The sequence below is a fragment of the Saccopteryx bilineata genome, chromosome X (assembly GCF_036850765.1).
Source record: "Saccopteryx bilineata isolate mSacBil1 chromosome X, mSacBil1_pri_phased_curated, whole genome shotgun sequence".
Taxonomy (NCBI): Eukaryota; Metazoa; Chordata; class Mammalia; order Chiroptera; family Emballonuridae; genus Saccopteryx; species Saccopteryx bilineata.
The window spans coordinates 76,033,697-76,061,021 of NC_089502.1; the positions used below are offsets into that span (position 1 = coordinate 76,033,697).

The 27,325-nt window shown below is 41.2% G+C and overlaps 1 protein-coding gene across 4 annotated transcripts in view; it reads left to right on the top strand.

Annotated features, from left to right (window-relative positions):
• The window catches only part of KIF4A (kinesin family member 4A), a 130,514-nt gene that overhangs the window by 36,285 nt on the left and 66,904 nt on the right, over positions 1 to 27,325 (top strand). For all 4 annotated transcript variants that reach the window (XM_066250031.1, XM_066250032.1, XM_066250033.1 and 1 more), the window contains 6 exons: positions 9,417 to 9,533; positions 10,146 to 10,321; positions 11,547 to 11,608; positions 20,824 to 20,956; positions 22,552 to 22,610; positions 22,725 to 22,830. In XM_066250031.1, the coding sequence (XP_066106128.1) occupies positions 9,417 to 9,533; positions 10,146 to 10,321; positions 11,547 to 11,608; positions 20,824 to 20,956; positions 22,552 to 22,610; positions 22,725 to 22,830 (653 nt within the window). The remainder of the gene's footprint in view (positions 1 to 9,416; positions 9,534 to 10,145; positions 10,322 to 11,546; positions 11,609 to 20,823; positions 20,957 to 22,551; positions 22,611 to 22,724; positions 22,831 to 27,325) is intronic.

Consider the following 27,325-nt stretch of genomic DNA (forward strand, 5'->3'; position numbering starts at 1 on the left):
GGGATTTGTTCATAGTTTTATTTATAGTTCGGCCCTTCAACGATCTGAGGGACAGTGAACTGGGCCCCTGTATAAAAAGTTTGGGGGCCCCTGAACTAAGGTGTTGCAACAAAAAACTAATGATTCATGCTTCTCATCTCTTTCTGTTCCTGTCTGTCTGCTCCTGTCTATCCCTCTCTCTGACTCTCTCTCTGTCTCTGTAAAAAAAAAAAAAAAAGTCCTTTTTTGTCTCTTATTATAGCCTTCATTGTGAGTCTATTTTGTCATATATAAATATTGCTACCCCAGCTTGTTTTGTTTTATATCCATTTGCATGAAATATCTTTATCTATCCCTTTACTTTTAGTCTGTATGTGTCTTTCATTCTGAAGTGGGTCTCTTATAGATAGCATATGTGTATGAGTCTTATTTTCTTATCTATTCAACTACCGTGTCTTTTGATTGGAACATTTAATCCATTTACATTTAAAGTGATTGTTGATAGGTACATAGTTATTGCCATTTTATTATTTACATTTTTTTCATCTTTTTTCCTCCTTTTCTTCATAAAGAAGAACCTTTACTATTCCTTGTAATACTGGTTTGGTGGTGATTAACTCTTTTTGCTTATTCTTGTCTGGGAAGCTTTTTTTTTCTTCTTCAATTCTAAATGATAGCCTTGCTGGGTAGAGTAATCTTGCTTGTAGGTCCTTGCCTTACATCACTTTCAATATTTTGTGCCAATCCCTTCTGGCCTGAAATGTTTCTGTTGAGAAAACAGCTGGCAGTATATGATAGCTTCCTTGTAGGTAACCATCTGTGTTTCTCGTGTAGCTTTTAAAACTTTGCCTTTTCCTTTAACCTTTGACATTTTAATTATTATGTGCTTTGTTGTGGGCCTCTTTGGGTTCATCTTGTTTGGACTCTCTGTGCTTCCTGGACTTCTATGTCTATTTCTTTTGCCAGGTTAGGTAAGTTCTCAGTTATAATTTCTTCAAATAGGTCTTCAATCTCTAGCTCTCTCCCTCTCTCTCTCCTTTCCCAGTACCCCCATGATATGAATGTTTCACTGTATGTTGTCCCAGTGGACCCTTAAACTATCCTCATTTTCTAAAATTATTTTTTCTTTTTGCTGTTCCAATTTGTTACCTTGTCTTTCAAATCGCTGGTTCTATTATCTGCTTCATCTTATCTGCTATTGATTCCTTCTAGTGTATTCTTCATTTCAATTAGTGTATTTGTCATTTCTAACTGGTTCTTTTTCATTTTTTCTATGTCCTTTTTTCTGTTTACTTCTCTTTGTAGAAGTTCTCACCAAGTTCCTTGAGCAGCCTAATAACTAGTGTTTTGAACTCTGTATCAGTAGGTTGCTTTCCTCCATTTCCTTTAGTTCCTTTTCCAGTGTTTTCTCCTGTTCTTTCATTTGGGACATGTTTCTTTGTCTCCTCATTTTGCTTTATGTTGCGCCTTTTATGTATTAGATAGATCTCTGTGTGTTTGCTTCTACGTATTAAGTAGATCTGCCACATCTCTCCATCTTAGAAGAGTGGCCTTGTGTAGGAGGTGGACCAGAGGCACAGTCTCCCTCATCTGCTGAGCTGGTTGCTCCAGGACTGTCCCTCCTGTTGAATTTGAGCTTTGATTGCTGCTGGCATGTCAGTAAATGGGGTCAGTGATTGGCATGACCACAGCATATGACTTGCTGTTTAAGGGCTGATCCCACAGATCAGGATTCACCCCCATGAGCTTCACTTATGCTGACCACCCTTCAGGTGTGTGGCTTGTGGAGTTCATTGGGTGGTGCTCTGTTTTTGTTTGAAACCAGCCACTGAGTGTTTTGACTCTGGGGCCTTCTTGTAGGGGCTCAGGGGCAGGCCGAGGTCATGTGCTGCCCGTGAGCAACCCAGGGCTCCCAGGTAGGAGCTCCAAAGCACCCACAGTTGGTAGCTGCCTGTGCAGTGCCTGAAGACGTGTAGGAGAGGTCACACTGTGTACACAGGCCAGCTGCCACCATGACTGTGTCTGTGGCCTCTCAGCAGAAGGCACAGGGCCCCTGGGCCCTGCCACTGCATGCTGGCTTCCCACAGGCTCAGCTACTGAGAGAGACTCGGGCAGAATGCGAGTTGGGGGAGGTAGGTTCTCAGGGAGTCACCAGTGTAGAGCGAGTGGTATTTACGAAGTTAATACAGACTCATAATTGGCACCAGTGCAGAGCCTGAAGCCACTTGGCAAAAGACAAGGCACACTAAGGTCAGCAGGTACCTGCCTGTGCCTGGGGACCTTTGAGAGTTTTCAAGAAAGAGTTCAATACAGCAGGGCCGAGGCAGGCTGCCTGCTGCTGAAAGAGCCTGTGCAGTGTGTGAGTTAGGTGGGGTGGGTTTTCGGAGCTGGCAGGGCAGAGTGAGTGCTCACCAGCTACTGCAGTTACAGGTTTGGCCATGTGGGGGAGAGTCTCAACACAGGAAATATGGTACTCTCCTGCCAGCTGTGTGGGAGGGAGGCTCAACACAAAGACGGTGGTGGCTGTCCCTCCAGCCCTCGTCCTTTGGTCACATAACTCAGTTTCTCTCCCTGTGTGGCTCTGGTGCCCCCACCCCCAGCAGCTGTGAGCCAGTGAGTCTGTGCATGGGCCCTTTAAGAGGATGTCTGGGTTTCCAGCAGACTTCCATCTCACCAGAAGGAACAGAATCCCTGCTGATTTTCACAGCCAGATGTGGGGGCTCCCCTTCCCAGCACTGGTGCTGTGGGCTGCGGAGCTCGGTATGGGGCTAGGACTCCTCTCTCTTTGGAGGTAGCTCTGCTGCTGAGATAGCCCTCCTGATTCTCAATGTCACATGTGGTGTGGGGCCTGCCTGTTTCACACCTCTGTCCCTGCACCAGTCTCAGTGTGGCTTCCTCTGTATAGCCTTAGTTGTAGGACTTCCATTCAGCTAGTCTTCAGTGGTTCTCCAGCTTGGTTGTCCTATAATGTAGTTGTAGTTTTTTGGTTTTGTTTTTGGGTTTTTTTTGGGGGGGGTTTGCATCCTTCCAAAGCTGGAAACGGGGAGGCAGTCAGACAGACTCCCGCATATGCCCAACCAGGATCCACCCGGCGTGCCCACTAGGGGGCTATGCTCTGCCCCTCTGGGGCATCGCTCTGTTGCATCCAGAGCCATCCTAGCACCTGAGGCAGAGGCCATAGAGCCATCCTCAGCACCCGGGCCATCTTTGCTCCAATGGAGCCTCAGCTGCGGGAGGGGAAGAGAGAGACAGAGAGGAAGGAGAAGGGGAGGGGTGGAGAAGCAGATGGGCACTTCTCCTGTGTGCCCTGGCCGGGAATCAAACCCGGGACTCCTGCACGCCAGGCCGATGCTCTACCACTGAGCCAACCAGCCAGGGCCTGTAGTTGTAGTTTTGATGTAGTCATGGGGGAAGGCAAGCACACATCACATCCTCTGCCACCATGACTGGATCCAGAGGGACTCTTTTTTAAATGAAACTGTTAAATGGTATTCTAACACTTGATATAAATTTTTAAAGGATTTTAAATTTATGTAAATTTATAAGTTCAAATTTACAACATTGTGTAAGTCAATCTTCAAACAACAAGAATATTATAGCTGTTCTTATTTTCATAGTTTCTTTCTTTATATTAACTTGCATATCATAAAGTTTTCCATAATAAAAAATGCAATCTGTCCAACAAATATACTTGTCTCTATATTATATGAACTCTCAAAACTCAATACTAAAAAGCAGTCCACCTAGAAAATGGACAAAAGACACAAGCAGATATTTCAGTGAAGAAGGTATGTCGGTGGCAATAGCCTAGTCACTGAGGAAATACAAACGAAAGCCACAGTGAGTGATGTCACTGCCCACCTCAGAAGAGCTAAAAGAAAAAATAGTGGTAATGCCTAACGCTGGGAAGAATGTGAAGAAATTAGGTTTCTCTCGCATTGCTACTCTGCTGGGAATATAGAAAGGTACCGACACTCGGGAAAATAATGCAGTGGTTTCTTCTAAAACTAAATGTGCTCACCATACAATATAGCCATTGTACTATTGGGTATCTATCCCATAGAACATGTATGTCCACAGAGAACCCTGTACATGAATGTTTATAGCAGCTCTATTTCAAATAGCAAAAACTGGAAACAACTCAAATGTCCACCAGCAAATGAATGGTCAAGCAAACTGTGGTACATTTAGGCCAGGAAATACTACTCAGCAGTAAAAGTGATGAGCTCTTGATAACAGACAACAACTTGGATGGATTGTTATTATGCTGAGTAAAAATAAAGGCCAGTATGAAAAGGTTACATATTTACGATGCTATTTCTACATTTTTGAAATAAAACAAGGAAACAAATTAATTGTTTCCAGGGGTTAGGGATGGAGGACTGAGGTGGGTAGCTGTGCCTACAAAGGGTAGCACAAGAGAGCTTTGTAGTGCATCAGACAGTTTATATCTTGATTTTGGTGATGGTTACGTAAAGTTATCTGTCTGATAAAACTGTCCATGGAGTCTGAGTAAGCTCGGAGGATCGTGCCAACGCAAATGTCCCAGTTTGAGTATTATTGTTATGCAAGATGCTACCATTGAGGGAGGCTGGTGATGCACAAGACCTTCCTGTACACTTTCTGGCAACTTCCTGTGAATCTATCATTATTTTGAAATAAAGGTTGTTTTCTTAAATAGCAGTATAATCAAATGTAATTTTTTTCTTTTTCCCCAAATCTCCGGTCCGCGTCTCTGACTGTTCTCGCTTTTTATACAAAGGGAGCATACTGTGTACTTTGTTCTGCTTGAGCCTTTCTTTTTTTCACTAAATGATATTTGTTGGAGATGGTACCATATTAGCATATACATCTCCACTGTGTTCTTTTTCACGTCTATCTATTGTATAGGTATGCCATTGTATTTATTATACCATTCCCCTATTGATGAATATTTACGTTGGCTTCAGACTTTTGCTATTACAAACTAGGCTCCAGTGAGCGTTCTTAATTCTTAGTATATGACATGACGGGGGTTCTGGGAATGTTTTTGCCTTCAATTTTTCTATAATGTGTTCTGGTGACACATTATCAAGAAAATCTTGATTCATCCTGATAGGTAGCTGCGAATTAGAAACATTTTTTAACAGCCTACTTTACAATCCCAGGTTTCTCTTCAATTATTAAACTGATCTAGGAGCTTCAATGAGGAATGATACAATATTTAAATCCAAAATTGGGTCAATAACAGTATCTTTCCTAATTTGTCTTAATAACTATAAATGTCTGACACAACACAAAGCTTGCAAGAAACACTGCAAATGTGCTTTTCCTTTTGTGTGACATTGATTAAGTGTTTCATATGTGCTATCTCATTTAGTCCTTTTTTCCTATCTTTCGATATTACTGACATATATATATATAGATTTAAGGTATACAACATGATGATTTTATATGTGTTTGTGCTGCTAAGTGATTACCACAATAAGGTTACTTACCACCTCTATCCCCTCATATAATTACCATTTTTGTGTGTGTGCAGGGTGATAACATTTACTCTTTTAACAACTATCAAATGTATAATATGATGCTGTTAATTATATCATGCTACACATAAGACCCCAGAATTTATTCATTTGCTAGCTGATCAAAGTTTATACCCTTTGATCAATATCCCCCCCATTTCTACCTCCCCTCAACCTCTGGCAGCTACCATTTTATGCTTTCTGTGAGTAACTATTTTAGATTTCACGTATAAGTGAGAGCATACAGTATTTGTCTTCCTTCTTCTGACTTATTTCACTTAATGCTTTCTTTTTATTGCTGAATATATCCTATTATATATATCACATATAAGAATATATATATAGCTTGACCAGGCGGTGGCGCAGCAGGTACAGTATGGACCTGGGATGCTAAGGACCCAGGTTCAAAACCCCGAGGTGGCCGGCTTGAGCCCAAAGGTTGCTGGCTTGAAGCCCAAGGTCACTGGCTTAGCTGGAGCCCCCAGTAAAGGCACATATGAGAAGCAATGAATGAACAACTGAGATGCTGCAACTATGAGTTGATGTTTCTCATCTCTCTCCCTTCCTGTCTGTCTGTGTCTGTCTGTCTCTCTCTCAAACAAAAAAGAATATATATATATAACATATTCTTTATTCATTCATCCATTAATGGACACTTAGGTTGTGAAACCATCTTTAATACCATATCATCTTAACATGTTGAGTTCCATATTCATTTGGTCCTTCACAACTGACTGTGATGCAGTGATGAGCACATGAATTGAGCAGCTGCCTCTGTCCGGTGTTTTATGACAAGTTCACATGCTGTATAATAGAATTACTTGCACAATCTTCTATGAGTTAGCATATGAATTTGGAAAAAGTCTAGTGCAAAGCTATAACCTTAAATTATACATTTGCAAAATGTTCAAACATATGAACAAACAATTGAGGTATTTTCAAAGACTTCATAAAATAAAACCTTGCTGCACAGAGAGTGGCTTGGCAGACTCCATGGTGTTAATATTCGGTATACATACAGTGCATTGGAATGAGCTTTAAGTGCAGGTTTTAAAATAGTTAAAATAAGTTTAAATAGTGTGATATGTGTACAACAATGTGAATGTGCTTAATGCCATTGAACTTTACACTTAAAAATGGTGAAGATGGTAAATTTTATGATATCACAAAAAAATCATTTAAAAAAGAAAACCCGAATTTCAGTGGCAGAAACTCTGCAGTATCTCTGTGGTTCCCTAGAGCAGCAGTCCCCAACCCCCGGGCTGCAGACCGGTACCGGTCCATGGGCCATTTGGTACCGGTCCACAGAGAAAGAATAAATAACTTACATTATTTCTGTTTTATTTATATTTAAGTCTGAACTATGTTTTATTTTTTAAAAATGACCAGATTCCCTCTGTTACATCCGTCTAAGACTCACTCTTGATGATTGTCTAGTAAGTTCGACAATTATATTTAAAAATACCACAGGGTTTTTTTTTTGTTTCTTTTGTTTGTTTGTTTGCTTTTTGTATTTTTCTGAAGCTGGAAACGGAGAGGCAGTCAGACAGACTCCCGCATGCGCCCAACCAGGATCCACCTGGCACACCCACCAGGGGGCGATGCTCTGCCCATCTGAGGCATCGCTCTGTTGCGACCAGACCCATTCTAGAGCCTGGGGCAGAGGCCAAGGAGCCATCCCCAGCGCCCGGGCCATCTTTGCTCCAATGGAGCCTAGGCTGTGGGAGGGGAAGAGAGAGACAGAGAGGAAGGAAAGGGGGAGGGGTGGAGAAGCAGATGGGCGCCTCTTCTATGTGCCCTGGCCAGAATCGAACCCGGGACTCCTGCACGCCAGGCCGATGCTCTACCACTGAGCCAACCGGCCAGGGCCTAAAAATACCACAGTTTTTATGCCAGTCGCATAATTTTATTTTGTGCATTTATCTATCCCACCCTAAAGGCCGGTCCGTGAAAATATTTTCTGACATTAAACTGGTCCATGGCCCAAAAAAGGTTGGGGACCACTGCCCTAGAGTATTCCTAAGGTTCTGGGGAACCCAGTTTGAAAGCCATTGCCCTACAAGATAGGGACCTGAGCATGACATACCTGTCAATTTATTTTTTTAATTTTGGGCAGATGACATTGGTTCACTGGTTTTAGCTGTCTTCTGGTCTCATTATTTGTCTCTCCCCATCTCATAACTGTCGTGGTATTCATATTAAACTACCTATAGTTCCTAAATGTATAATGCTGTCTCACAAATGTGCCTTGGCATGTGCTACTTCACCTGCCTGGAGTGCCCTCACATTCTTCTCTCCTCCCTCCCCTCCTCCGTTAGCACTTCCTAGTCATCCTTCAGAATTCTGCTCAATTTTTCAATTCTCTGTTCTCTTCATTTACCTTACCAGGGAAAGTTTACCATGCCCTCCTATGAGAACTCATTTTTACTGTACATATCTCTTATTTTAACATTGTGTTTGCAATGATTTGTTTGTATATCTGTCTCTCCTGGTAGATTGTGAACTCCCTGAGAGTAGGGATTGTGACTTGCTCATCTTCGTATCTCTAATACCCAGCAGAGTGCCTAGACTTGTGCATATTCACTAAGTGTTCAGTGAAAGGACTTAGATGTGTGGAGTGAGGAAAAAGGAAGAGTCCAGGATGTCTCAGATCCGCTGTTTGTTGGGTGATTGGTTGATGGTGAGATAGTGAAGAGGAACAGTGCTGGCAGTGCAATAGATTTGCATGGCAAGGTGAATTCTGTTTGGTTCAATGTTTTTGTGCAACACCAATGGGCACGGCCCACTGCAGGCTGTTCAGTGTGCAGCCAAAATGCAGCTTTGGACAACAGGAAATGTGGGTTCAGGGAATCATTAATATAGGTATTTATTAGAATTCTAGGCATGGAGGAGATAACCGAGGGAGAGTAGATATAGTAAGAAGAGAGCTTAAGACAGTCCTAAGAGAATACCAGCTTTGAATCAATGGATACTGGAAGGACTGTCCCATTCAGTGGCCCGGGGAGGACCAAGAATGAGCTCACAGTAGTTGTGTAGCACTTCAGAGTTCAACAGTCTTTATATTTTTGTTCTACCAATCGTCTCTCCCCTTTCCAGGGTACCTGGTGCCCCTCAGTAAACAGTATAGCTCATTTCCGTATTAAGACCATGGACTTTGGAGCCAGACTGCCTATATTTGAATCCTGACTCTGCCACTTATTAGCTGTGTGACCTTAGACAAGTTCCCTAGCCTCTTTGTGCCTCAACCCCTGTATCTGTCTATACAGGGATGACCATACTCTGCATATTTTATAGGACTTTGTGAGGATTAAATGAGGCCGTGTGTACAGTGGTGGGCAAAAGTAGGTTTCCAGTGGTGAGTATGTGGAATAGAAGTTACTACATTTATTAATTATTGTATTGTATTATTTTCCATATAAACAACTGTAAACCTACTTTTGCCCACCCCTGTATAAAGTGCCTAAAACAGTGTCTGGCTTATAGTGAACACTGTATAAAGTCAGCTGTTCTTATCACTCTCTTCATCATTATTGTCCCTCGGCAGGCACTTTAGTAATGACAGTAAGATGATAAAAAATAGCTGTTTGTCTAATTTCACAGAATTAATTTAAGGACTAAGTATGGTAATGGATATTAAAAGTAAATAGCTATGGAATGGTTGTTGACATAGCAATAAGTATCTGCTTTGTTTCCATGGGGAAGAATGAGAGATGAGAGGCTCACAGACTCAGTTTTAATATCCAACATTCGGACCTTTGTCCTTTGAACTTTACTTAAAGAGGCACTCCAGGAAAAGTCAACAGGATTAAGACATTCCTTCAGATCGATGAGTGAATATTTCTATGGGGTCTTTCTTTTGCCTTTCTCGGGATAAGTGCAGGTAATAAGTTCGAAGTTTTACCAAGCTATTTAAATTTTTTTTCTCGCTATTAGGTATTAATATTAACCGAGGCCTCCTCTGCTTGGGAAATGTAATCAGTGCCCTTGGAGATGACAAAAAGGGTGGCTTCGTGCCCTACAGAGATTCCAAGTTGACTCGGCTGCTTCAAGGTAAGCACAAAGTGCCTCTAAAAATGACAGAGAGTAATTCAAAATGATGCTGCTAAGAAAGTGAAAATGGAACAGGCAAAAAGCCAGATTTTTGGACCATCACATACAGAGCTGTCTAATTGATAAATAGGAGAGAGACCTGTTGGCAGGCTGGCTTATAAGATAATGGAAAGATGTCTTCATATATGGCTTTGAGAGCTGAGAAATCTGTAGACTGCCAACTGTACTTAGTACTTTGGATCTGAAAATGAACTTGGTTACTGTTCCTTTATTAGTACTGATAAGCAGGATTCCCTGAAGAGTTCAAATGGACCTAGTGGGGCGTCCTGGGGATGTTTCACCCCAGTAGTGGCTCCTGACGCACTTGGGCCCCACTTTTAATCTGATTAACTGCTGCGATCACAGTCTCTATTCATAAGGAGTACGTTTGCAATGAGAGTCTAGACTATGATTACTTTATGCATCAGAAATCTTTGTGTTTTTATATTGTCATAAATAGGAAATTTGTACTCATTTTTTTCTTATAACTCTGATTTTGAACTTTGCAGCCCATATAGACAGCTTTGCTTACATTTTACTTGTTTTATTTTATTTCCTTCCATTGTTCTTCAGATTCTCTAGGAGGTAATAGCCACACTCTGATGATAGCCTGCGTGAGTCCTGCTGACTCCAATCTAGAAGAAACATTAAATACCCTTCGCTATGCTGACAGAGCAAGAAAAATCAAGAACAAACCTGTTGTTAATATTGATCCCCAGACAGCTGAACTTAATCATCTGAGGCAACAGGTATAAAGGACTTAGAATATGGCAAGAAAAATTAAAAGAGTGTGAATGGAAGTATAGAACTTCTTCTGTTTCTTAGCTTCTCCTCTGCCGGAAGTTTAGAGATACTGGTTAAACGAAACGTTACTTTGGGGAATTATTAATATGTTTGCTGTCATATTTAAGATTTGGGCATGGCATTGGAGATTTCACTGGTAAGGAAATGGACAATGAGAGATGAGACAAGGGAGGTGGGCAGGGATCAGATCCTGAAGACTGAAAAATGCCCCTAGATATAGTGGCATGCAGATCGTTGGTGACCTTAGAAGGGGTTATTACAGTGGGGTACTGTGGGCAGAAATCAATACTGCGGTTGAAAACCAAGCAAGAGAGGTGAGCCAAAAGAAATGGAGGCAACAGGTGTAGACTGTTCTCTCAAACTTTGCAAAGGAGAAAAATAGGGCAAAGGCGATCGGAAGGGAAGTAGGGTTGGGAAACATGCTTTTGTTTAAAGATAGGAGAGACTTGAACATGTTTTCATCTTATTAGGAAGTATCCTGTAGCAAGGGAGAAGTCAGAGGGAGGAGAAAAAGGATAACAAATAGTGTAAGATTCATCAGGAGGCAAGAAGAGTTGGGGTCCAAAGCACAAGTGAGGAAACTGGTCGTAGGAGGTCGAACAGCTCCTCTCTGTCTTAAGGAATGGGGAGGCTGACTGCACATGCACTCTGATAGAGGGTTCATCCCCATGAAGTGTCCTTTTGACTGTTCCGGGGTTCTGTTCATGTTCTTCTCAGAACCCTAAAATACTTAACTACACTCGATGACTTAGCATCTCCAGTCTTATATTATTTCCTACTACCATTTCAGGCCTTAGGCTTGTCTGCCTCAACTAGATTGTAAACTTAAGAATAAACCACAAAAGTTTATTCCCATATTCCCCTACCCCCAACATTGTTTAGCCCAGGGCTCAGTGTGATTTTTTCTTTTAAATAGATGCTTAATAATAACTCATTAAGATACTTAGGTACAAGGGACAGTTCATCTTCTAAATACTAGTTTTTCATGTACTGCTGATTGTCCTTTTATCATTGAATCATCAACCCTGGTGCTTTCTATAATACCTAAGATGTGCCTTAGAATTTCTATGTATTGAGTATAATCATCCTACTGCTGGTTGCAACAATTTCACTGATTAAGGGATAAATAGCATTTGATTAGTGACTATTTTTATTTTTTGCATTTCCCAGGTACAACAACTACAGGTCTTGTTGCTACAAACCCATGGAGGTACCCTGCCTGGATCTATAAAGTAAGAGTCCTAGTTTAATTTTTAAATATATATTCTAGCAGAGGCTATTTCTCCTGATGGTTGTATCCCCTGCTGAAGTTTCTGGTGGCATTTGGTGTCAAGATTGGGCTCTTATCCAACTTGCTGACTATTTTGGACTTAGCTGGTTAGCTTTGAGGCAGCCGGATGTAATAGGAAGAATATGGGTTTTGGCCTCAGAAATTTATTTATTGGAAATGTATGAGAAATGGCTGTCTCTGCTCTCCTGTTTATTCATTTGACTTTTTATTCATATCCATATAGACTCATAGAAATTTGTTTTATTCTATGGGTTAACATTCGATACTATCATTATTTGTTTTATTGCTCAAATTGTTCCTGCTTTGTCCACTAGGAGCTCCTTCAGGGTGGCTCTTGTGTTCTTTAACATGCCCTCAACTTTTTGAGCATTTCCACAAAATGTCCCACGCCCACCTGGTATTTTCGCTACCCCAGTTCTGAAATCAACCATATCACCAAGGAGTGCTGCTGCTTTTTTATTGGTAAATGGTGTTTAGAAACCAGATCCAGGCACTTAGGTGTACTCGTTATTCCTGGGATGTCACTACTTGTAGGCCCCCTCAGTAAGTAATGGTAAGAAACATCTGTGTGTATAGTAACCCACACATAACACTCATATCTATATTTTTTACATCTGTCTATCTGTAAGTTTACAGTTGTGAGTATGCAAAACAAGAGTTTGTTCTTGTCTTTTTACTTATTAATTATTGTATTATTTTCCATATGAACAACTGTAAACCAAATTATGCCCCATCCTGTATATGAATTTTTTTTTATTTTATACTGATACCTTTCATTCTAGTCCAATGCCTATAGGGTTCATTTTAGCCTTCCTCTTCTTATTTATAAACTTCTTTCCCCAACACTGAGAAACCGTCTGTCAGTATCTGTGATCTATTTACTTACTTGTTCAGTTCTAGTATACACATAAAGTAGTTTCAGAATTGCTAGCCCATACCCCTGTGAGAAACATTTTCAGCATTTCTATATAGTTCTCTTTTCTTTAGGCTTAGAGTATCCCGTAGTCACTATTTGTATTCCATTTTGGGTCCCCTTGATATCTTGATTAGTTTTAATTGTTCATATCTTGTCTATGTGAAGGGTGTTTGAAATACAATGATGATTTAAATCAGAGTTATACAACAAGATATACTCAAAGCAGAGAAATGCAAATCAGATTCATGATGAGATCACTGCACACCTGTCAGGATGGCTATCAAAAACAAAAAGCTCAGGAAATAATGAATGTTGTCAAGGATGTGAGGAGAATGTGTAGAAATTAGAACCTTTGTGCACTGTTGAAGGGATTGTAAAATGGTATGGAAAAACAGTACAGATTTTCCTCAAGAAATTAAAAGTAGAAATGCCATATGATGATCCAGCAATTCCACTTCTGGGCACATCTGTAAAAGACTTGAAAATAGGGTCTCAGCGAGATCTCTACACTCCTGTGTTCACAGCAGTGTTATTCACAGTAGCCAGGCAGTGGAAGCTACGCCAGATGAATGGATAAATGAACTATGGTGTATCCACACAGTGGGATATTATTCAACCTTAAAAAAGAGGGAAAGCCTGACCAGGCAGTGGCACAGTGGATAGAGCATCAGACTTGGAAACAGAGGACCCAGGTTCGAAACCCCAAGGGTCACCGGCTTGAGCGCACGGTGGCTGGCTTGAGCATACGATCATAGACATGACCCCATGGTCACTGGCTTGAGCCCAAGGTCACTGGCTTGAGCAAGGGTCACTCGCTGTGCTGCAGCCCCCTGGTCAAGGCAGATATGAGGGAGCAGTCAATGAATGACTTAGGTGCTGCAAAGAAGAATTGATGCTTCTCATCTTTCTCCCTTCCTATCTGTCTGTGTCTCTCTGTCTCTTTCTCTCTCTCTCTCTCTCTCTCTCTCTCTCTCTCTGTTTCTGTCACAAAGATAAATAAATAAGGGACAAGAGATCAAAATGCATTAGAAAAATGGGACACGTGAACAGACAATTCACCAGAAAAAGATAAAAGTAGTCTTAAAACATATGAAAAAATGTTCAAACTCACTCAGAATTAGAGCAATACTAATTAAAACACTGAAACAGTACTTCTCACCTATCAGACTGGTAAGAAATGGAAAACTGTTACAGCACATTCTGCTGGTAGGCCACGGGGGAAACAGGTGCTCTCAGCTGCACGGGAAGGCAGGTGGACGTGCCGCAGGGGGAACGTGGCCACGTCTGCCAGGGCTGGACATGCACTTACCTTTGGTCCCAGCAGTCCCCTTTCTGGAAATCGACCCTGAAGATAAATCGCTAATACCACAAAAATATATATACACAAGGTTACTTACTGAAGCACGTTTGTAATTACAAAATATTGCAAATCACCTCAATGGCCATGCCCAGGAGAGAGGTTGAGGATATGGCACATGTACACAACAAGAGACTGTGCTGCAGCTGTCAAAAAAAAAAGAATGAGGAGGACTTGTATGAGCTGATAAGAAATGATTTCCAGGAATACTGGAAAAAGCAAAGCCACAAGAGTATGGGTAGTACATTACCAGTCATCTGAGAAAGAAGGGGGAGAGGATGCACAGGTACCTGCTCATCTGGATAAACCACAAGTAGGAAGGCTGAACCAGAGACCAAAGAGATCGGGCAAATACAAGGGGCGGGAGAAGCGTGGTGGGAGGTGGTGCAGACGAGTGTGGAATGGGAGCAGGGCAGCAGGGACGGAGAGGGAACAATACTTCTCTAGGTGTGCATACATGTGTGTGTGTGTATATGTGTACTTTTATAAAATACCGTGGTATAAAATATAAAACTTCCCATCTTAACCATGTTTAAGTGCACAGTTCAGTAATGTTAGGTACATTTGTGTCATGCAATGAATCTGCAGAATTTTTGCTTCTTGCAAAACAAACTCCATGCCCATTAAACAATAACTCCCCACCTCCCGCCCTGTCTATTCTTTTGGTTTTCTGCCATTGCTTTTATTTATCTTCACCTGTGTGCACATAGACCTTCGCCTGTGTTTTCTTCTAGTTCTCTTCTAAGTTTTTTGTTGTTGTTGTTTAATTGTGCTAAAGAACATATAAAATATACTTTCTTAACCATTTTTAAGTGCACACTTGAGTAACATTAAGTATATTTACCTTGATGTGAAACGGATCTCCAGAATTTTTTTAGCTTATGAAACTGGAATTATATTAACAGCTCTTATGACTTTCTCTTTTGTCCCTGGCAACCACCATTCTGCTGTTTCTATGAACGTGACTACTTTAAATGCCTCACATAGTGCAAGCACACAATATTTGTCCTTTTGTGCCTGGCTTATTTTATTACACATACAGGGGTGGGCAAAAGTAAATTTATGGTTCTTTGTATGGAAAACAATACAATAATTAATAATAAATAATAATACTCATAACTGTAAACCCACTTTTGCCCCACCCTGTATGTACCAGCTGTTGTGTGTCCATTCATTTGTCAATGGACACAGGTTGCTTTTCCACTGTTTGCGACTAACACTGCTTTGGACTTAGGTATCTCTTTTCTAAGACCCTGCTATGTGCCCAAAAGCAGAATAATTAGATTCTTTAGTAACTCTATTAGAATTTTTTAAATTAAATCACCATACTGTTTTTCCACAGTGGTTGCACCATTTTACGTTCCAACCAGCAGTGCATTAGGCTTCCTATTTCTCCACATTCTTGCTAACCCTTATTTTTTTATTTTGTGTTATAGTAGCCACTGTAATTTGGGCCTTTTTTTTGTGACGGAGACAGAGAGGGACAAATAGGGACAGACAGACAGGAAGGGAGGGAGATGAGAAGCATCAATCATCAGTTCTTCGTTGCAGCACCTCAGTTGTTCATTGATTGCTTTCTCATATATGCCTTGACCAGGAGGCTACAGCAGACCAAGTGACCCCTTGCTCAAGCCAGTGACCTTGGACTCAAGCTGGTGAGCCTTCTTCAAACCAGATGAGCCTGTGTTCAAGCCAGAAACCTTGGGATTTTGAACCTGGCTCTTCTGCGTCCCAGTCCAATGCTCTATCCACTGCGCCACTGCTTGGTCAGGCTGGGCCCTTATTTTTAATATTCTTTATATATTAGTGATATTAGCCCTTTGTCTGTAGTGTATTACAAGTATTTTTTTCAAGTATATTTTACTTTGTTTATGCTGTTTGTCATGCAGAATTTTTTAGTTTTTATGTAGTAAAATGTTTATCAATCATTTTTCATTGCCTCTGGATTGTTAGCAACATTATTGAGATAATTTACATACCTTAAAATTCACTCATTTTAAATATACAATTCAGTGATTTTTAGTAAATTCAGAGTTGTACAACTAACCCCCACAATCCAATTTTACAACATTTCCAGCTCCCTAAAATGATCCTTCATGGCCGTTTGCAGTCACTGCTGTTCCCACTCCCAGCTCCAGACAGCCCTAACCTGCTTTCTATCTCTGTCATTTTTGTTGTGAGCATGTCATACACATGGAGTCATGCAGCACGTGGGCTTTCTGTCTGGCTTCTCTCACCTATAATGTTTCTGAGATTCATGCATGATGTACCATGTATCCACATTTCATTCCTTTCTATTGCTACTACTATTTTATTGCCTGGATGCACCTAATTTTGTCTATCTAATCACCAGCTGATAAACTTTTCAGTTGTTTCAACTTTTTGGTTATTTTAAATAATACTGCTATGAATATTCACTGGCAGTTTTTTGTGTGGACATGTGAGTTTTTATTGGGTAGGTACCTAGAAAGTGGAATCACTGGGTCGTATATTTAACTTTTAAGGAAATGCCAAACTGTTTTCCAAAGTGACAGCTGTTCACATTCCCCTCATGCTTCCAGATTTTGGTTCACAGAAACCTCTCCAATAGGTAGCAGACAAGATCCTGAGGTAACTAGGAGTTCACCAGCGCTTTCTTCTACTCCTTATCTTGGTTTTATGTTTTATTTTTCATTTCTCATTTGAAGTTTATTCTTGTGTGTGGTGTGAGCTTGTTTTCTTTCAATATCCTTATTCTCAGTCACTCTTAATCAGTTTTTCTGATTATAAAAGTGGTACATTGTGGCCCTGGCCGGTTGGTTCAGTGGTAGAGCATCGGCCTGGTGTGCAGGAGTCCCAGGTTCGATTCCTGGCCAGGGCACACAGGAGAAGCACTGCTTCTCCACCCCTCCCCGTCTCCTTCCTCTCTGTCTCTCTCTTCCCCTCCTGCAGCCAAGGCTCCATTGGAACAAAGTTGGCTCAGGTGCTGAGGGTGGCTCCGTGGCCTCTGCCTCAGGCACTAGAATGGCTCTGGTTGCAACAGAGCAATGCCCCAGAGGGGCAGAGCATCGCCCCCTGGTGGGCGTGCCGGGTGGATCCCGGTCAGGCGCATGCGGAAGTCTGTCTGACTGCCTCCCCATTTCCAACTTCAGAAAAATACAAAAAAAAAAATGGTACATTGTACCTGACCAGGCAGTGGCACAATGGATAGAGTGTTGGACTGGGATGTGGAGGACCCAGGTTCGAGACCCCGAGGTCGCCAGCTTGAGCATGGGCTCATCTGGTTTGAGCAAGGCTCACCAGCTTGGACCCAAGGTCGCTGGCTCAAGCAAGGGGTTACTTGGTCGGCTGTAGCCCTATGGTCAAGGCACATATGAGAAAGCAATCAATGAACAACTAAGGTGTCGCAATGTACAACGAAAAACTAATGATTGATGCTTCTCATCTCTCTCCATTCCTGCCTATCTATCCCTCTCTCTCTGACTCTCTCTGTCTCTGTAAAAAAAAAAAAAAAAAAAAAAAAAAAGACCTATCTAGTATACCTGATTTAAAAGCAGTTGGCCCATCTTCCTTTCCTTTCAATTTAACACAGACCTATTTCAAGTAACAAAACTAATGAAAACTATTCCAGACTTCCAGCAACCTAGAATAAGATCTACTTTCAGCTGTAAAAGTAATAGATTCTAAGAAACAGTTGAAGGATCAAACGTTTGCACACAATTGTTCAATGTTTTACAGGGAAATAAAGGTGCTACCTCTTTTCTCAAAAATGTATGTTTATATTTTTAGAGATCTTTCATGAGGCTTTTAACTAACTGTACAATTTATATACATGTTTTTTTTTCTTCTCCGTTTTTTGTCCTTGGATTATATTCTTTTTTGAATGTGTGTCATTAAGGCTTTTGTATTGATTTTCTACAAATGTTTGCCAAGTTGTGCGTGCTCAGCTAACTTGAATTTCTAGCATTGGCAATTAAATAGCATGTGAAAGAGAAAACATTGCTTTTCCATTGTATTTTCCCCACTTAGAGAAACCTTGGAAATGTTAGGTGAAAATCTCTAGAGTTAAAGTATTATTATTTGGTGGGTGAGGGGATGGGTCAAAAGGGTGAAGGGTATTAAGAAAGTCAAACTTTCGCTTATAAAATAAGTCACAGGGATATTATATACAGCATAGGAAACATAGTCAATAATATAATAACTTTGTATGGTTACTAGACTTAACATGGTGATTACCTCATAAACTACATAAATATCGAATCACGTGGTATACGCCTGAAAATAATAATATTTTATGTTAACAATACTTTAATTAAAAAATATCATTACTTTGGAGTCTTATAAAACACATTTTAATCAAACATTCCTTCATGAGAGTCTTTGTAAATTCTCAATAGTGTAATATGAGACCTTATGGCTGTAGCCTTGCTGTTAACTTTTTTTTTTTTTTTACAGAGACAGAGTCAGAGAGAGGGATAGATAGGGACAGACAAACAGAAACGGAGAAAGATGAGAAGCATCAATCATTAGTTTTTCTTTGCGACACCTTAGTTGTTCATTGATTGCTTTTTCATATGTGCCTTGACCGTGGGCCTTCAGCAGACCGAGTAACCCCTTGCTCGAGCCAATGACCTCGAGTCCAAGCTGGTGAGCTTTGCTCAAACCAGATGAGCCTGCGCACAAGCTGGCGACCTCGGGGTCTCGAACCTGGGTACTCCACATCCCAGTCTGACGCTCTATCCACTGCGCCACCTTCTGGTCAGGCTATTAACTTTTTGATAACGATGTTCCATAAAGAATTCATGGAGGTCTTAACCTGGGAGAGAGGGCATCTGTTCTGATATCCTTTCTCTCCTTTATTGAGATTGAGAATAGCTGTTTTTCTATCCTTTTTTCTCTTTGTTAGAACCTTGACAACTATTAACAGTCTCCTTAAGCTCAAATTTTCATATTTCTTCTGCTGTTTTTTCAGAGTTCTATTTTTCAGTCTTTTAAACAATTAATCCCAGCAGATTACAAAAAAAAGCCTAATCTGCATAAATTCCAAAAGTTCTTATTTATATGTATTCTTCAAACCATTTCTCTCCCTCCCTTCTACTTCTATTTGAAATAGGGATTATTGTTGCCTCCACTCAGTCTAAGCAATTTAAAACTGATAGACAAATGAACAGAAGGCTATGGGTCATCAGTTTCAAAAAACACAAGCACTTTGAAGGGAACACTTATTTATGGAGAATTCTGAAGTAGACTCTTAGTGGCCACTGGTCATCATTTCAACTTTTTTTTTTTAATTTAAGGAGAGAGAGACAGGAACACACAGCCAAGAGGGGAGAGAGATGAGAAGCATCAACTCGTTGTGGCACCTTTAGTTGTTTGTCGATTGCTTCTCATACGTGCCTTGACTGGGGGGCTCCTGCTGAGCCAGTGACCCCTTGCTCAAGCCAGAGACTTTGGGCTTCAAGTCAGTAACCAGGGGGTCATGTCTGTGATTCCACACTCAAACTAGATGAGCCCACGCTCAACTGGCCCAAGCCAGCAACCTCGGGGTTTCAAACCTGGGCCCTCAGTGTCCCAAGTCGACTGGTCAGGCCGTTTCAACTTTCTGACTTCTTAATGCTATTTCCATAAACTATACACTAGGTAGGTAATTGACTTGTGTTTATGACTATAAATTTAGAGGCTAGCTCCCTTGTACTTTCCCCATCTCTCTCACTTCCTCCAACCACAACTTCTCAAATCTTTAATGAGAGATTGAGACTGGGAAGAAGAGAACATGTGTCTTAACTGTGCAGTTAGCCTTCACCTCGTACCTACATGGCACAAATGGAAAGATCCTAAACCAAGAGCCAAAGGTAAAGGTTAGTCCTTCCTGTTACAACCATATATGGCCCTGAATCATTACCATTGTCCAAATTCTGGTTTCACTTATATATGGAATCTAATGAACCAAATAAACTAGAAACAGACTCAGAGAACAGACTGACAGCTGTCAGAGCTGAGGGGGTGTGAGGAGCTGGTTGAAAAGGGGGAAGGGATTAAGCAAAACAAACAAACTCTTAGACACAGACAGCAGTATGGTGCTGAGCAGAGGGAAAGGGGTGGGGGAGATGGAAGAGGGTACGGGGGAGGGGATAAATGGTGATAGAAGGAGACTTGACTTGGGGTGATGAACACAATACAATATACAGATGATGTGTTATAGAATTGTATACTGAAACCTATATAGTTTTATTAACCAATGTCATCCCAGTAAACTCAATAAAAATAAATAAATAATAAAGTGTTTCAGGCATGTCTTTTTTTTTTTTTTTTTTTTTGTATTTTTCTGAAGCTGGAAACGGGGAGAGACAGTCAGACAGACTCCCGCATGCGCCCGACCGGGAACCACCTGGCACGCCCACCAGGGGCGATGCTCTGCCCACCAGGGGGCGATGCTCTGCCCCTCCCGGGCGTCCCTCTGCCGCGACCAGAGCCACTGTAGCGCCTGGGGCAGAGGCCAAGGAGCCATCCCCAGCGCCCGGGCAATCTTTGCTCCAATGGAGCCTTGGCTGCGGGAGGGGAAGAGAGAGACAGAGAGCAAGGAGGGGAGGGGGGGGAGTGGAGAATCAAATGGGCGCTTCTCCTATGTGCCCTGGCCGGGAATCGAACCAGGGTCCCCCGCACACCAGGCCGACGCTCTACCGCTGAACCAACCGGCCAGGGCCCAGGCATGTCTTATTCATACAACATGCTACCTGACTGAGAGAGTAGATTGGAATAGACACACTTTTTCCAGGCTTTTGGGGGTAATTTTAAACCAACTGCCCCACCCCACCCTAAAGGCCTATGAGATATGTTTTATCCACCTTTGACACAGGTGCTATCAATTGTGTATTTTTCTAACATGTTACTTCCTTTATTTTAGTGTGCAACCATCAGAGAATCTACAGTCTTTGATGGAGAAGAATCAGTCCCTGGCAGAGGAGAATGAAAAATTAAGCCGTGGTCTGAGTGAAGCAGCTGGTCAGACGGCCCAGATGTTGGAGAGGATCATTTTGGTGAGGCCCCAGACTAAACTGGCAATCTGGACATCTACTAGCTTTAGTTTCTAAAATACTTAGCATGCTTCTCATCATAAGAGACAAGTTATGTGAAGAGAAATGGATAGTATCACCATATCCTCCATAGAACCCCTCTGAGTGAATACATGAGCTTATAGTCAGACATACAGAAAAGTTAAAACAGTGAATACCTATGTATCCACCACAGAATCTACATGAATCTCATTTTAAAATAGATTGTTCTAAAATACCCAAGAGCAAAGAGCTGGGTCCCTCTGTCACTTGGAAGTCCTGCCTCATCTTGATCTATAATACCAAGTAGCTGTTCCCTCAGTAAGATTTAAGTTTGTCTCTCTCCTCCCCTAACATTGTCACATTTCATATGTCATCCTAAACAGTTATCATGGTGAGCTGGTAAATTCATTTCATTCCTTTCTCATATGGTTGATTGCCAAATAGTGGATCACTCTGTAACTGATTACATATCCTAGTGTCTGTGTGATGGTCACCTCCTGGGCCAGTGCAGGCTGGCTCTGTCACTAACTTCTCTCTGTTAGTCTAAATACAAGTCAAGCTTGGATAGCAGAACGATTGCCAGAAGCAAAAATGAGTTTCCACCAAAATATAATTGCACGTCTGTAATTTATCCACCTTAACACACCTGTGTGCTCTCTCGTCAAGGAAGGGTAAGCTGCTTAAAGAGTTCCTTAAAGGGGGCCAAATCCTCTGTGCATTGTATTGTCCATTATTAGCAGAAGAGTGCAAATGGGATCTGGGTGATTTTTATACAGTTTTCTGTCTCCATGCTGCATTTTATGCCTTTGAAGTAATTCTAGAAGCTGTGTCTCACATGTGTGTGCTTGTTATTCTAGCCACATACCCATCTGACCTTTATAAGGCTGTTGCAGTGGCTACCTGATAGGCTTATTGTTTGATGTCCTATCGGAAATTCATAAAAAGCACACGTTCATGTCCTATATAAACTTGTTCCCAAATCGATCACAGACATTGAGATTAAAATAAAACAGAAACTCAATCACCCTTTCCCAAAACGTAGCTGCCTCTGCCGTTTCTTGTGCTGGATCCACTCTTTTTCTTCCTTCCCTTTGCTAAAACTAGCCAACCATATCAGATAGTGTAACTCAAAAAACAAAAACAAGAAAACTGCAGTGTGAGGCCCTATTATGTTTTAACTGCCCTTATGCTGGGACTAGGGAACAGTATAGTGTAGGAGGCGGTTTAAAGTAAGTGATTTTTTGCAAATCACGGGGAGTAGCAGGCCGGGAACTATTCCTTTCTCCCCCAGTTGCAAAGTTCTCTATGGAATTGAGGCCTCATGCTCCAGCCAATAGTCTGAACTTCGAAGCAAGCTTAAGACCCAGCTGCGTGGATGCTATTTTTAGTAGTCATGTTGACTAAAGGGCTAATGTCCATGGCATTTCTCACTAAATAACAAAAGGCCACTGCATCCTCTATTACAACCAAGGAGGCTGCTTCTCTCCCTAGATTTTAATCATAGACGTAAGAGAGACGGTGTGATTAGGCAAGGCTTCAGGCACTGCCACTAATGAGCTCCTGGGTCTTTGTTGCAGACAGAACAAGCGAATGAAAGAATGAATGCCAAACTGGAGGAGCTCAGGCAGCATGCGGCGTAAGTTTTCTGTTAGGTATTTGTTACTGACTTAGACCACCTTAATGTACCACCGTAGAGGCTCGGGCCTTTGCAGTGTGATTAACTCCTGGGTTCCTATGCTTGAATTTTCAGCTGCAGAGTGGATCTTCAAAAGCTAGTGGCGACTTTGGAAGATAAGGAATTAAAAGAAAATGTAGAGATGATCCTTAACCTGCAGCAACTGATTACCCAGATATCGGTAAGCCAAACGGGCAGTATAGATAGGCACATGGCTTTTGTTTGTTTCTTTCTCTTTTTTTTTTAATAATTTTTATTTTTCATTTACAGTTGATGTCCAATATAATATTGGTTTCAACTGTACAACCCAGTGATTAGAACTTATAAAATGATTGCCCCAATAAATCTAGTACCCATCTGACACCATACGTTGTTATTACAGTATTATTTTCTATGATGTACTTTACATCCCTGTGAATGGCGATTTTATAACTGGCAGTTTGTACTTAATCCTTTCCCATCTGACAACCATCAAAATGTTGTCTGTATCTATGAGTCTGTTTCTCTGTTCTGCTTGTTCGTTTATTTTGTTTTTTAGATTTCACATATAAGTGAAATTGTATAGCATTTATTTTATCAGGTCTACCAGAAAAATCTGTCCGTTTCTATCACAACAAGTTTCGATACGTAAGCACATGTTTATTTGGCACATGTGTGCCTCTCTATTTTTATCACTTAATGTATACATACTGACATAGCAAATTAACTAAAACAAAGTTGATTCATGTTAGTCTTATGTGTGAAGCGATAAGTGTACCCATGGCTACTGATAAAGTTCATTTATGCCACTGTAATTTTTACGAATTTCAACAAGGAAGAAATGCTACAGAAGCATGTAGAAATTTATTGAAAGTGTTTGGTGAAGGTACAGTTTCTGATAGGACATGCAGAAGATGGTTCAAAAAATTCGAAACAGGTGATTTTGACCTTTCTGATAAGCCACGTTCTGGGCGACCATCTTTGATCGATGACGATGTTGTTAGGACCATGTTGGAGCAAGATCCTTTTCTGACAACATCGGAGATTGCAGAAAGGCTTAATTCAGCTCAGCAAACCATTTCAGACCATATTCGGAGATAGGATTGGTGTGGAAATATTCAAGATGGGTGCCACATGAATTAAGTCAGAAGAATTTGGATGATCGAGTCGTCATATGCACATCTCTGCTTGCTCGGAACAAAATCGAGCTCTTCTTGAACCGAATGATAACTGGGGGTGAAAAGTGGATTACCTACGAAAACATTGTAAGGAAAAGGGCATATTATGAACCCAGAAAACCTAGCCCTTCCACCTCTAAACCAAATTTGACTCTGAATAAGAGAATGTTGTGTATATGGTGGGACATTCGAGGATCAATACATTACGAGCTTTTAAAACCGAACGAAAAGCTCAATTCGGAGAAGTATTGTCAGCAACTGGATAATTTAAAGACTGTCATCTGTTGAAGACAGCAATCCAAGAAAAAAGGCCAGCAATGTTCAATAGGAAGAACATCATACTGCATCATGATAATGCCAGGCCACATGCTGCTTTGGGGACTCGTCAAAAAATTGCAGAACTAGGCTGGGAAATTCTGTTGCATCCACCATATTCCCCGGACTTAGCACCCTTCGACTATTACTTATTTTTGTCCTTACAAAATTTTTTGAAGGGCAAAAAATTTAAAAATGAAGAAGATATCAAACAAGCACTGGTTCAATTTTTCGCATCAAAAGATAAAACATTTTTCAAAAATGGGATATACAAATTGCCCTCACGCTGGCAAGAAATCATTAATAATAATGGCAATTATATTATTTAACAAAGTTTATTGATGGTAAGAAAAATTTGTATTTTGTTTTATTCCAAAAACGGACAGAACTTTCCGGTAGACCGTATATTTATTTCACTCAGTTCAGTACCTTCTAGGTTCATCCGTGTTGTTGCTGATAGCAAGATTTCATTCTTTTTAATGAGTGGGCCATGTTCCATTATATATCTGCACCACTTCTTTATCCATTCATCTGTTGAAGAACCCTTAGGTTGCTTCCATATCTTGAGTATTGTAAATAATGCTATAATTAGCATATGGATGCATATGTCTCTGATTTTGTGTTTTGGGTTTCTTCACATAAATACGCAAAAGTGGAATTACTGCATCTTTCTTTGTCTCTTGTTATGGCCTTTGTTTTAAAGTCTTTTTTGTCTGGCAGGAATACTGCTTCCCCAGCTTTTAAAAACTTTGTTTTTCGTTTCCATTGTCTTGAAACATCTTTTTCTATCCTTTTACTTCAGTCTGTGTGTATCTTTCAATCTGAAGTGAGTCTTTTGTAGACAGCATATATAAGGGTCTTGTTTTTTATCTATTCAGCCCCCCTATGACTTTTCATTGGAGCATTTGCATTTAAAGTAATTGTTGATTGGTATGTATTTATTGCCAATTTATCATTGATTTTTTTAGATATTTTAAGATTTTACTTATTCATTTTAGAGAAGAGAGAGAGAGGCAGACAAGAGGGGGAGGAACAGGAGGAAGCATCAACTCCCATGTGTGCTTTGACCAGGCAAGCCCAGGGTTTCTAACCAGCGACCTCAGCATTCCAGGTTGATGCTTTATCCACTGCACCCCCATAGGCCAGGCCTTATTCATTTTTTTACCATTTTTTTTCTTCTTAAAGACTTGTTTAACATTTCTGAAATACTGTTTAGATGGTAATGAACTACTTTACCTTTTTCTTGTCTGGGAAGCTCTTTATCTGTCCTTAGATTCTAAATGATAGCTTTGCTGGGTAAAGTAATCTTTGTTGTAGGTCCTTCTTTTCCTCACTTTGAACATTTCATACCACTCCCTCTGGCCCACAAAGTTTCTGTTGTGAAATCAGCTGACAGTCTTGTGGAAGCTCCCTTATAAGTAACTGCTTTTTTCTTGCTACTTTTAAGATTCTCTGTTTGTCTTAACCCTTTGGCATTTTAATTATGATGTGTTTTGGTATGGGCTTCTTTGAGTCCATCTTTTTTGGGATTCTCTGTGCTTTCTAGACTTGTATATCTATATCCTTCACCAGGTTAGGGAAGTTTTCCGTCATTATTTTTTCACATAGGTTTTTAATTCCTTGCTATGTTGGTATGCTTGAAATTTTCCCACAGGTTCCTTACATGTCTTCATTTTTGTGGATTTTTTTTCTTCTTGCTGTTCTTTTTTTTTTTTAAGATTTTATTTATTGATTTTAGAGAGAAGCAAGAGAGAGAGAAGGGTAAGGAGGAGGGGGAAGCATCAACTCATAGTAGTTGTTTCTCATATGTGCCTTGACCAGGCGACCTCAGCATTCCAGGTCAATACTTTATCCACTACACCACCACAGGCCAGGCTCTCTTTGCTGCTCTGAGTCAGTGTTTTCTGTTTCCTTATCTTCCAGATCTCTTGACTTGATCCTGTTTCATGTACTGTACTGTTCATTTTCTATCAATGATTCTTCATTTCAGTTAGTGTATTGCTCATTTCTGACTAGTTAATTTTTTGTTTTTTATCTCCATTTTTTGTGTTTCCTACCTCTTTGTTGAAGTTCTAAGTTCATCTACTCTTCCACTAAGTTTATTGAGCATCCTTAAAACCAGTGTTGTTTGTTTGTGATTGATTGATTGATTTGAGAGAGAGAGAGAGAGAGAGAGAGAGAGATAGGAAGGGGGAGAAAGAGGGAGGAGAGAGATGAAAAACATCAACTCGTAGTTGCTTCACTTTAGTTATTTGTTGATTGCTTCTCATACGTGTCTTGACCTGAGGGCTCCAGCTGAACCAGTGACCCCTTGCTCAAGCCAGTGACCTCTGGGCTCGAGCCAGTGACTTTAGGATTATGTCGATAATCCTGCGCTCAAGCCAGCAACCCTGTGCTCAGTCTGGCAAGCTCGTGCACAAACCAGTGACCTTGGTGTTTCAAACCTGGACCTCAGCATTTCAGGTTGATGCTCTATCTACTGCACTGCCATCACTCAGGCAAAAACCAGTGTTTTGAACTCTGCATCTGCTATATTACTCGTCTCCATTTTTATTTAGTTCTTTTTCTGGAGTTTTGCTCAAATGAAAGTTTGGGACATGGTTCTTTGTCTCCTCATTTTGGCAACCTCCCTGTGTTTGTGTCTATGTATTAGGTAGAGATGCTATGTCTTCCAGGCTTGGTAGAGTAGCCTAATGAAGTAGGTGTCCTGTATGGCTCAGTGGTGTTGCCTCCCCAGTCACCGAAACAGGGTGCTTCACGTGCACCCCCAGTGTGCGCCATGTACACCCTCCTGTTGTAGTTGAGCTTTAGTTGCTGTTGGCACATCAATGGGAAGGATTTCCCCTGGACCAGTTGGCTTCACCGACTAGCTGAGATCACAGCAGAGGAGCCGCTGTGCAGGGGCTCACCCCCCAGAGCAGGATTCGCTTCAGCAGGGCTCTGGTCCCACTGGGTCCACCCTTTTAGTGTGTCGCTATGGACATGATTGGGTGGTGCTCCAGCATGGTCTGAGGCCCCAAGACCTCCTGGGAGGTGCAGGCCAAGATCAGCTGCCACCAGGGCCCTGCCCAGGGCCACCTGGCATGAGGTACAGAGCAATCTGCAGGTGGCTGCTACCTGTGCCAGGCTTGGAGGTGCCCAGACCAGGCCAACCTGTCAACCAAGGCCAGCTGCTGCTAGTGCCGGGCTTTGGGCCACGTAGCA